Below are 11943 nucleotides of genomic sequence, written 5' to 3'. Positions count from 1 at the left end.
TAGAAATGTTAGTATACATTTCTCTTAGATTTTTTTCTAGGCTTTTGTAGAATTATACACTTTATACACACAGACGTGGAAAGTGTGATGTGTACACGCAGACGTGTGATGTGTGATGTGTACACGCAGACGTATGATATGTGACGTGTACATGCAGATGTGTGACGTGTACACGCAGATGTGCGATGTGTGACGTATACACGCAGATGTGCGATGTATGACGTATACACACGGGCGTGTGACATACACGCAGACCCGCGACGTGTGACGTATAGCGCATGTTTACGTTTCCTGCAGATCTTTCCTCGTGATCTGTGCTGCATGTCCACCATGATGACGTTCGAGTACCTGGTCCAGCTGTGTCAGAGCAAAGATCAGACAGCCCCTTTGACTAGCAACAAGGATACAACAGGTCAGCCCTCTGCACGTTCCTATTGGCCAATCATTTACGTTTACAGCATTTTGCTGACGCATTTATCCAAAGCAACTTACAATTATGACTGACCACAACTTGAGCAATCGAGGGTTAAGGGGGTGTGTGTGTGTGTGTGTGTGTGTGTGTGTAGGGGAAGCCCCGGCTGGTTCTCTCTGTGATGGAATACACACGGTGCCTTTTCAGTTTGACCTGATGAAGCTCTTGCCCCAGTGCCAGCAGATAGAACTGTTTTTCTACACACTCAGCAGAGGTATCGTAAACACACACACAAACACACACAGTTATCCCACTATCAGACGCCACACAAAAGCAGTGAGGCCCTGCATTAATAACGCTGACCACAAGAGGGCAACGAGCATTCTAATTAAACAGTATTCCACAGGAAAGAGAAATTTATTATACAGCACCATTCATACACCATGGCAATTCAAAATACTTCACATAAAAATAGAAAGAGCCAGAGAAAACCTAGAAATGAAGTAAAAACATAACAAAGTTTATTTTAAATGCAAATAGTGTAAGGAAATAAACTAAAACACACCACGCCAATTTTCTGCAAACTTTTCAGTCAACAAAAGTATCCTTCATGTTTGATACCGCTTACTCGCTATCCTGTTTTGAACACATTTTTATTTTTCCCATCCCCTCTGTGGCAGAGAATGAAGACGTGCTCCAGAGCGCTCCCTCTCTGTCCAATGAGCTGCTTCTCGGCCTCTACCACAGCTCGCTGCAGAATGAACTGAGTGACCGGGAGATTGCGTTGGCTGACAGAGAGCATGTGACCTTCATGCTTCATATCTTGGAGAGAGAGCGGGATGGTCATGTGGCCCCATTCACTTTGCCTGTGATTAAAGGTAGTGTTCTGTGTGTGTGTGTGTGTGTTCTGTGTGTTCTGTGTGTGTGTGTGTGTGTGTGTGTGTGTGTGTGTGTGTGTGTGTGTGTGTGTGTGTGTGTGTGTGTGTGTGTGTGTTTAAGATTAAAATTTAAATTAATCAATTTACCCATTAAGTTCATCTATTGATTACACATTTATTACACAAATGTTTCACTGTTGGTTTGTTTGTGTGTGTGTGCGTGCAGAAGAGAGGCAGGACACGGTATTGTCATTCCATACCACTGGGAGCAATAAGGAGGTGACCGGTTCCAGCAGTACTCTACAGGTACCCCACTCATTATGATGATGAAAGCCTTCATCATTACTCAGCCTTCATCATCACATCACCTCACTCTTCCTTGGGGATCCACGCTGACAAGCACTTCAATACACTTCAGTTTAGAACTGTGTTTATATGGGATCTTCGCCAGTCTGGGCATGTGCTTGTTTGTTTATTTTGTGTGTGCATGTGTGCATTTGTGTGTTTATGCATGTGTTTGGATATGTAATTTTGTGTTTGTGACTGTGTGTCTATGCACACATGCTGTGTGTATGCCTACATGGGTTTTTGCATGTGCAGTGGTTTTAAAATGTGTGTGTGTGAATGTGAATATTTGTTTAAATGTGCGTGCGTGCGTGTGCGTGCGTGCGCGTGTGCGTGCGCGTGTGCGTGTGTGTGCGTGTGCGTGTGGGCAGAGTTTCAGTAATGCAGATCTGGTGGATGAGGAGCCCGTGGTGACTGAGAGAGAGCAGAGCGCCCCCCAGTGGAAATGCTACGCCAAGCTCATCAGCCCCCAGCAGGTCCTGCTTGTGTTCCTGCCTGCAACCTTCTCTGGTACGGCAGCCCATCCCTGCGCCCCCCCTCTGGAACACGGATTCATTACAGAATATTCCGTTTATCTCGACATCTCTGCTTATTGTGAAGTTTTTTTGAAGACTGATTTAGTTTAGTTTGGAATGTTTGTCTTTGTGTTGTTTAAATAGTTATTTATTTAAAAAAAAAAATTCACTTTGAAATGCCTTTCTGATCTCTTTACCTTTGCATAATTTGAAGGATTGATGTGTTTTATGATGTGTTGATTTATGTTTTTAATTTTTTTTCCCTCAGATGTTCAGATTTTGATGTCTTTTGGCATGGGTACTGACCCGCAAGTCGATGGCAACCAATCACGGACCGCTTCCATCAGCAGCTCAGCCAATGGGCTTGAGGAGGTGGAGTCTGTGGTGGAATCCAGTGGGGCTCTGCATGGCGAAATTGGTGATGGCCAACCGGAAACGCCCTCAACAGAACGGGAGAGCGAGGACAAGCAGACCGCAGACCAGGCTAGCACAGATACAGGTAGACTGTGTGCGCGTGTGTGCGTGACTGCATGTGTTAAAATTAAGTTAGGTATTCAAATACAGTGGACCAGCCATTTAATGACTCAACGTTTATATATGTTATAACTATAGACGTCGTTAATGTTGTTGTCTTTGTGGCAGTGAAAACCTGCCTGCAAGGTGCTGTAGATCCTGAATAGGACTTTCAGTGTTTTTTCTTTTCGATGTGTGTATATGTGCACCTCTCTCTCGCTCTCTCTCTCTTTCTAATTTTTGGTTGTGTGTGTGTTGTGCATGTCTCTGCTTAATCGTCTGTCTGTGTTTGTTTCTGTCTGGCTGTGCATGCATGCGTGTGTGCGTACGTTCAGCCTCTGCTCCAGAGGAGAAGGATGGTGTCCAGTTTGCGGAGCCTGACTGCCATGTCAGTTTTGTCCGACAGCAGAGCGGCGGCGACCCAAATAGGCCACGCTGTCCCGTCTACGTCTACAGCTGCGCCCTGGACTCCCTCAAACAGCAGCTGGTCCACCCACTCTCCAGAACCATGCCCAAAGACGTCTTCCTCAGGTAAAGGTGCACACACACACACGCATGAACGTGTACATACACACACACACACACACACACACACACACACGCACGCACATATACACACACACACACACACGCATGTACGCACATACATACACATGTACACGCACACATGAACGTGCGCACACACGCGCACACACACACAAACACAGTAACGGTGAAATTCTGGTCCAAAGTGAAGTCTCTGTCCAATCTGCCAATGAAGGTGGACTGAATAACAAAAAATCACTGGTCAAAATATTTTTACAGCCCATAAAACTGCATTGTGTGTTTATTGCATTAAGAGCAATTGCCCTGAAGTTTTTCCTTTGGTTTAGTCTTTACATACTGTAGACAGTAAAGTTTAAGGTTAGGATTAGGGTTAGTTTTAGGATCAGGGTTAATATTAGGGTTAGGATTAGTATTATGGTTAAGATTAGGATTGTGATTATAGTTAGGGTTAGGATTAGGATTAGTATTATAGTTAGGGTTAGGATTAGGGTTAGGGTTATTGCTCTTCTTGCATTACGATTTATACCTGTATTAGGGTGCATTTACTAGTCCAAACAAGGTTAGGCTTCTGGAGACCAGCTTCTGGCCACAGTTTTTTTTTTCTCTTTCTTTTCAGACGAAGAAAATCTTTACCCATAGTCCTTGATTGGCTGTTGTTCATTTTGGACCATAATTGAGCCCTTCTTCAGTGACCCCTGACCTGTGCTGAGATCAGCCTTGTGGCATGGAGTGTGTGCTAATGTGTTAATTTCTGGTTTTTCCCTGGATGAGGATAGACCTCAAGACACAGGGTCCTGGGAGCTCAATCTGCAGCAGAAATACAGGTAGTGCTGCTTATAGCTTACAGCTGCTGCCCTGCAGCCGGGGGGCACTGTGCCCTCTCGCACAGAACACACCTCGGGGACAGAGAGCTCCTGCCTGGGTTACAGATTATCAGAAGGGCTGGGGAGAGTTTCTTTCTCTCACTCTCTCTCATACTTTCTCACTCTGTCATTCTCTTCATTCCCCTTACTCACTCTTTTCATTATTGATGACTCCTCTCTCTGTGTTGCTCGCTCACTCTCTCTCTCTCTCTCTCTCTCTCTCTCTCTCACACACACACATACACACACACACACACAGGCATACCTGGCATAATAAACACATAATTTACGTTCTTCTAAGTGCATTTCGTAGGTGGACATTTATGGAATGGACGCCATACAAACAGGCCTGAACAGTTCATCAGCCCCCCCTACCCAGCTCACGTGGGTCAGTTTCTGACCACAAGACCCCTGCTGACTGGATATCATGTCATTGTGTGTAGTGTGTGTTGTGCTGGTGTGAGTGTATCAGATAGTAGTGTGACATGTAGTGTTGAGCTTGTTTGAGTGAGTATTTTTAAATACGTCATGCTCAGTACCGGGTTTAGAGGGATCAGTCAGCCAAAAATATCCAGTGTACTAAGGACTTGTGCTCAGAAACTGCCCTTTGATGAAGAGTCAGGGCTGGAGATCACAGGCTTTGCAACAGATGGGGTTTAATCTGATTATACACCTGCAAGGATTATGTACAAGGCTTCTAATAAAGTGCCTCAGGAATGTTGTTATTCTCAATCTGGCAAATGTTAGAACCCTGGCATCTCCAACAGACCTCCTGTCCTGTTGAATACAATCCGAGTTATCTATCTGTCTGTTACTGTCTGTCTATCTATCTGTGTGCCTGCCTGTCTGTCTGCCACTCCCTGGGTCTGGGAGGCTAATTCTGGCATGCTCTTTGGCTCCTGCTGTGTTTCCCAGCCCATGGTGGTGTGGAACCGCAATGCCAATTGTGTGATTTCCTGAAAGTTTCGAAAGGGCTGAATTTCCCTCTCATCTGTGCTGTAGTTTAATGGGATAAAAGGGGTTAACTTTACACACTGTATTTGCAGAATCACGTGACTCAGATATTATATAGAGTTTTATTGTGAAAGACTGTATGTCTGATGTTAGTTTGCCTTGGTTCATGATCTGTAAGGCATAGTCTGGAAGCAGAAGGTCTTCCTATGCTGTTTTACCTGTGATCTCTGGCAAATACAACATATATGTTCTGTAGATCTGATATAGTTGAAAAGAGACAGAGGATGGAGTGGTGTTAGTCAAAGGCATCCGCCTCTGTTTATAAACACCATTTATTCCACATCCAGTGTATTCCATTGTAGTGTTATAACCTCTTTTACATAATGTTAATCCAGTGCATAATCTTAGTTTCACCTATAATTCTAAAACCAAGCATTTGTTAAAATATTCTCACCGCTAAATGAAATTAGTTTTTGAGGTTTAATGCTTGAGAATTCTTATAATTACTTATATTAACCACTGGCATTAGGATTTTAGGGATGAACTTAATATGGGTAAAATAATCATTTAGAGATTAACTTAATGTGAGTAAAATGACCTAAACATTTTATCACCGCCCCAAAACATCTTTTTAAAGGCATTTATATAGAACAGTGGGTCTTTCTGAGGGAACTGGTGATGGACTGTGTGTTTGTTCTCCATGTTTTGTACACAGTGCTTTTATATATAATTTATATCATGTCTACCCAGTTAGCAAGATCTGGTTATAGTTGTGGTTCCCCACTAGAGACTAACATGTGTCAGGCTCACTGATCCTGGGTTCAGCTTGGCAGTGTGCAGCTTTCTGGGTCCTGGCTGATCTTCCAGTGTGGCTGTCTGAGTGGAAGCGTTAAAGTTTTGTCTCTAACGGCAGGTGGTGGTCTGGGTGGGTCTGTGGGTGGTCTTCTTACAGGTCGCTCTCTCAAGAACGCAATAGCACCTCCTGGACAGACCTGATGGGTCCTCATCACAAGCAGAAAGAGCTGGCGAACTACTGTAGTCTGCTTCAGGAGCACTACTGTCAGAGCTACGTCAGAGGTGGCGCACGCACACACACACACACACACACACACACACACACACACACTCTTTCTGTAAGTTATTCCAGACTGACCATTGGTGTTAGAATATTTAATACACCTATTTAATATGTAGGAGTATAAAATATTACAGGAATAGTGTTTCTAAAATTACAAAATGTTTTTTAATCTTATTTGTGTGTTCGTGCATGCATGCACGTGTGCATGTGTGTGTGCGGATGCATGAATGTGTGTCTGTGTCTGTGTCTGTGTGTCTGTGTCTGTGTGTCTGTGTGTGTCTGTGTGTGTCTGTGTGTGTGTCTGTGTGTGTCTGTGTGTCTGTGTGTGTGTCTGTGTCTGTGTGTGTGTGTCTGTGTGTGTGTGTTCTGACCCCCAGGTGTGTACCGCAGTCTCCAGCAGTCGCACTCCATCAGTTCCCAGGACATTCTCACGGCCATGGACTACTGTGAAGAGTCCCTGCAGGAGATCGACATCACTTCCTTCCTGCAGACGCTGTGCGGACACATCCGTATGTTCCGGGAGCGGCACGAGTCCTGTGCAGTGGAAAACGTGAGGAAGACTCCCACTGTGGCAGCAACCTTCATCATCGGTGAGGGAGAGGAAGAGGGGACGGACAGACCGACGTTGGTTTCTTCATCCAGGTACCACATCAGTGCGCTGCATCCTCAGCAATGAATGGTTGTGTTTAATCCGCACCGTGAGTAATGACACGGGCTGACTGAGTTGCTTTGGCCTAGTAATCCATCATATATTATTTGAAATTAAACAATAACTTTGAGGTTAAATGCATGATGTCATATTTACATTTCCTGGGCATACAAATCTTATATGTTTATTTTGTCCTCTCCAATATTTCAGTTACAGAGGACCATAAATATTTGGACAAATTAACATACTTAAATAAAGTTGTCATGTGTAACTTGCTTGCAAGTGCTGCTCAAAGTGTGTGAGCTGTAGTCATCACCTGGTGATGCTTGTTCATACCTGATTCAGTCTTCGTTGGCACCTGAGTATTAGATCCAGGTGTGTGAAACTATGAGACTGTACTCTGCAGGTACAGGTAGAGGTCCAGCAGCAAGACTTCATAATCTAATTAGCGCAAATACAAAGGCAATAATAAAATTGGCAAATTAAGTATGGACTAGATTTGTGCTTTTGCACTAGCCAAAAATATTTATTTAGAGATTTAATATGAAAAAATTATTTTCCTTTTCCTTTCCACTAATTGGTGGGAAAAAATAAAATAAATAAATACACTTTTTTGGGCAATTTATTTATTTATCTTATCTTGGAATGTGACCTAATGGAAAATCTTGATCAGATCCGCCAATAATCTGAGTACCGTTACTGTTCTGTTGTGACTGTTCCTTCTGCATGTGCTGATTTGTCTTGGATGTCTTCTGTCTAGCGTTGAGCAGGATGATGTGAGTGAGTCAGAGTGCAGAGGAAAAATCTCCACCTCCACATCCACATTGGCCACAGATGAACCCAAGTCCACCAGAATCCTAGAATTCCCTCTGTCTCTCCTCCAATCCAAGCAGAAGTGTGAAGTGTACCCAGAACTGCACAAAATCATACAGGTTGTGTATTGAAACTTGAGAATGAAACGGGCTGATCAAATCCCTCCAGTGACCACCATTTCACTGGTGTTGTTTTCTCTTTTTTGCTTTTACAGGACAAGTTCAAGGACATTGGGGCTCAGTACTTTAAAACCGTTCCTTCTAATCCCCACTATTTCATCTACTGTCCCGAGTCTTCCAGGAAAGAGGTGTGTTCACCGCACTACTTCCGCTGGACTTTCATTCCTATATTCCATCAAGGACTGATATAGCACCTCTGATATTAGATGATGTATTACGATTTTTATTTATTTTTATCGATTTAGTTTATTAATTAATGTTGGATTAACCACATGATTTATAACGCGTGTCTCCTGTGGTCTAGACCCAGTCCTCAAATCCCATCAGACGGTTCATGTTTTCGCTTTAGCCCACTGCCCAACTCTTCTTCTGCATCAAACCATTCAGAACCCTGAACACCTGGTGCAGGTGAACCTGCTGGGTTAGAGTGAAAAATGTGGACCGACTGGTGGGTCCAGTGGACTGGGCTGGCAAGCCCTGGTTACTGGCAGGAGCTGAAACTTTATTTTCTGTTCATTCTTTTGCCAAACGTTTCTCCAGGAGGACTCAGACGGGGAGGAAGAGAGGAAAGCCAGTGAGGACTGGGAGGTCTCTGAGGCTGAGCTGGCCACCGAGGATGGTAAGAGTGGTGGTCAACACCCGCAGCAACACACACAGCTATTAACGCTATTAGACGTCTAAGATGTCCATGCACTGTGTGGAAGATATTTAAGAAGAAAAAACATTTCTGTAATGCGCAAGACAGACCGGTTGCTGGCATTTCTTGTTTTTTAAAATACAATTCTATAAAATCACCAGGAACATTTGAAAGAGTCAGACTCTAAATTTAGAGCACACACAATCATTTAGAGTATTGGAATAGCAACAGGTTCCTTTATTGACACTGCAGAATAACCGTAGAACTGCAGCGTCTACAATAAAGTGGTATTATAAAACCCAACTCCTCTGGCCTTAAAGGGGCGGTTTGCCTAGCAGGCGCTCTCTATTAGCGTTCCACAGTTAGCTGTGTTGGCATTAACTGTATGGACTGCCCCTTTAATAGCCCCAACTCGCTAGCCTGTGCGTTTCCGCTACCTTGCCATGCGCAGAGAACGTGTCCGGCTGCTGCATCGTGTCTGAGAGTGACACCGACCTGGAGGTGGAGTACCAGGATCAGGGTAATGGGAATGCCATCGGAGGCGGGGTGGAGGACAGGGAAGCGGATGGCGATTCCCTGACAGAGTCGGACACGATGAACCAGGACGAGGACTCCTTCAGCATCCTGGAGGGAGACTCTCTGCTGGATCCGGCTGGCACGCATCCAGAGATGCCCCCTCTCTTCATCCATCTTGTCTGCTCTGTGGGCACACGGAGCCACCATGGTTCCATGCCTATGAGCACTCTGCCCACCTGTCTGGGTAGGTGCATACTTGTCTGGGTAAATTCCCACCTGTCTGGGAGGAGATAGTATTTCTGCCTATTAATCTTCTGTTCTCTAACTAATTATTTATATATATATATATATATATATATATATATATATATATATATATATATATATATATATATATATATATATATATATATTCTTGTAAGGCCATGTAGTCTGCACTGCAGTCACCTTGAATACTCTGATGAAATTGAAACGAGCTACTGATGCTACTGATAAAAAAACCATTAGTTTTTGAATGTGTGTCCATTTGCGCTGCAGCACCCAGGACACTTTATACCACAGTGCACCCCCAGGCAGCACACTGCCACGGGTCACATGCTGGCACACACAAAGCTCAAATTCCACATGCTAATAGGTTTTACTGTGACCCTTGCTTCCTTCTGATACCTAACCTGGCTTGGTCAGCATGTGTTTTATTTTTTCCCTTATTTTTGAATTATTCTTCAGTAAAACCCCTTTTTACTGTCAGTGGTTTGTATATGTAGATTGCATGGCTATGTGTTTTGGTTTTCTGTTCAGAAAAGTGTTCTTAGCTAGCACAAATAGGTTCGTCTAAAATACTCTTACACCGAGAAATTGCCAGACACTAGTCAGTGCCGACACCCAGCTTGAGTGATACAAAACACAAGACAGTTTGAGTGCTAGGCCAGGCAGTTCAGGTGCAAATCAAAAATCTTCCTATAACGCATGATTAGGTTCAAAGACTTTTCAAAGAGTCTTCTGTCAGCGTTTGAAGACACAGAATGGCTTTTATGTTCAGACAAACCGTGGGAGTTCATTCCACCAATTGGGTGTCAGGACAGAGGAATATTGATCAGATGTGCACATGGTGTTCGAAATAAAGGATGCGCAGAATGTATCGCAGTAAGAAACATGTTTGTGCAACAACGTTTGTGGCGTTTTTTTGCACTTGGTAAAGAACACGCAAGAAGCGCTGCGTGGCCATGTGCCTGTTTGACCCACCCCTTCTCGCACGCCGGGGTTCGCACCCCACCACTTTATATTAAGCAGAAGCTGGTTTTATATAGAAAATGAGAAGGAAAAAAATTAATGATTTTATTCTCAGAGTGACCAAGCAGTTCTCAAGAGAGACGGCAAGATCTCAGCAAGGACCAGTCGCCCTGAGGATGTGTAGTAGCTTGGTCTTACTGGGTGGTGTTCTGCCACCCATGATGAAAAGTCAGTCAAACTAGCCTGAGATGTGGCTAGAAACCTGCGTGTCTGTCAGAAAGGGGAAGGGACAGGATTAGTTGGGTATCATCAGCATCTCTGGGAGGAGATTACATCACCAAGAGAACGAGTGTAGAGAGAAAAGAGAAGATGACCCAGAACTGAGCCTTGTGGGACTCCTGTTAGCAATGGGTGTGGCTGAAGCACCCGTACTCAATCATTAAGAGGGGTGTCCACATACCACATAGTGTGTATTCTCTTATTTTGAGTTTTATAGTGAGTTGGTCTGGAATTTTGTTGCAGGCGAGGTCATCAGCTGCCTGGACAATGTCGAGACTCTTCGGTCTGTGGATCTGAGCGAGCTGACTGTCACTCTGGACATCTTCGTGTTGACCTTGCCCCTAGAAATAGATGTCATGCCTCCTGATTTCCACCATTCCAGGCAATGCTCAACAAATGATTTCTACAGTGACATCTGTGTTTGCTCAACAGACTTTGTATGTTGGAATTAGGAGTCTTTGAGGTCAAAGACTCCAATTTAGGACAATCTGCTCTTCGTGTGTAATTGTGACTGTGTTTCTTCTCTATGTGTATTTGTGTTGTGTGTGCGTTTGTGTCTGTACCGTGTGTGCATGTGCGCTTGCTCACTCTCTCTCTCTCTCTCTCTCCTATCTCTCTCTCTCTCTCTCTCTCTCTCTCTCTCTCTCTCTCTATATATATATATATATATATATATATATATATATATATATATATATATATATATATATATATATATATATATATATGTATATGTGTGTATATGTATGTGTGTGTGTGTCTGAGTAGGTATGCCTCTGAAAGCAGTATGTCCATGAGCCGTTCACCTGGTCAGCCGTCATCATACCGCTCTGATGATGAGCTCATAGATAACCTGAACAGCGTGCGTGAAGCTGGAATGGACAGGTCAGTCCTGCTCACTTAATTCATTTAATGTAAATCAGAGTTTTATATTAAACTCCATGTTCCATGTTCCTCTATTGTTCCATGTTTCCTAAGTCTGTTGCCCAGAATCTGCTCATGCCTTTTCCAGGCACTGTGTGTGTGTGTGTGTGTGTGTGTGTGTGTGTGTGTGTGTGTGTGTGTGTGTGTGTGTGTGTGTGTGTGTGTGTGTGTGTGTGTGTGTGTAAGTGTAAGTGTAAGAGTGCTTTGTACTAGCAGTGTGTTTGTACCTGAATCATGTGAGCTGTCTGACATGAGTATTTTGTCTTGTGAAGTATGGCAGGAGACTCTCTGTCCAAACTCCCTGCCCCTCAGAAACAGGCTGTCTTGGCCACAATGGACGAGGTGAGTCTCTTCCCTGCTGGTTGTCCTCTTTATGTCCTTATGTCCTGCTACACTGTATTACCACTGCAGTTTGTAATGCAGTGTAAGTCAGAAGTAATAGTGTTGTGTACAGAAGCCATAAGTACCTCAGGGTGGAATGTCAGGTCTCAGTGCAGTGGTTTGATACGTAGAACAAACACTGGAACCAGCCTGCTTTACTGATGGACACCAGTTTGTGTCGTAGAGACATTCCAGAGACTGTTTTCTAGACATGATTGAGGCTATGGTCAT

The 11943-nt window shown here is 43.9% G+C and overlaps 1 protein-coding gene across 12 annotated transcripts in view; it reads left to right on the top strand.

Moving 5' to 3' along the window:
• The window catches only part of szt2 (SZT2 subunit of KICSTOR complex), an 87095-nt gene that overhangs the window by 18307 nt on the left and 56845 nt on the right, over positions 1–11943 (top strand). For 11 of the 12 annotated variants that reach the window (XR_014124594.1, XR_014124593.1, XR_014124595.1 and 8 more), the window contains 17 exons: positions 298–412; positions 567–686; positions 1093–1290; positions 1517–1596; positions 2007–2145; positions 2419–2649; positions 2999–3194; positions 3986–4033; positions 5979–6103; positions 6482–6746; positions 7514–7685; positions 7781–7873; positions 8286–8364; positions 8834–9142; positions 10651–10789; positions 11176–11292; positions 11604–11673. Coding sequence is in view for 9 of the 12 variants with exons in the window: in XM_081717976.1 (XP_081574102.1) it covers positions 298–412; positions 567–686; positions 1093–1290; positions 1517–1596; positions 2007–2145; positions 2419–2649; positions 2999–3194; positions 3986–4033; positions 5979–6103; positions 6482–6746; positions 7514–7685; positions 7781–7873; positions 8286–8364; positions 8834–9142; positions 10651–10789; positions 11176–11292; positions 11604–11673 (2496 nt within the window). In the remaining 3 variants the exon portion in view is untranslated. The remainder of the gene's footprint in view (positions 1–297; positions 413–566; positions 687–1092; positions 1291–1516; positions 1597–2006; positions 2146–2418; positions 2650–2998; positions 3195–3985; positions 4034–5978; positions 6104–6481; positions 6747–7513; positions 7686–7780; positions 7874–8285; positions 8365–8833; positions 9143–10650; positions 10790–11175; positions 11293–11603; positions 11674–11943) is intronic. The other variant, XM_081717973.1, reaches the window with a different exon arrangement.

This window comes from Electrophorus electricus, chromosome 7 (genome assembly GCF_041902795.1).
Source record: "Electrophorus electricus isolate QZ-2024a chromosome 7, ASM4190279v1, whole genome shotgun sequence".
Classification (NCBI taxonomy): Eukaryota; Metazoa; Chordata; class Actinopteri; order Gymnotiformes; family Gymnotidae; genus Electrophorus; species Electrophorus electricus.
This window is presented reverse-complemented; position numbering and strand designations above follow the sequence as displayed.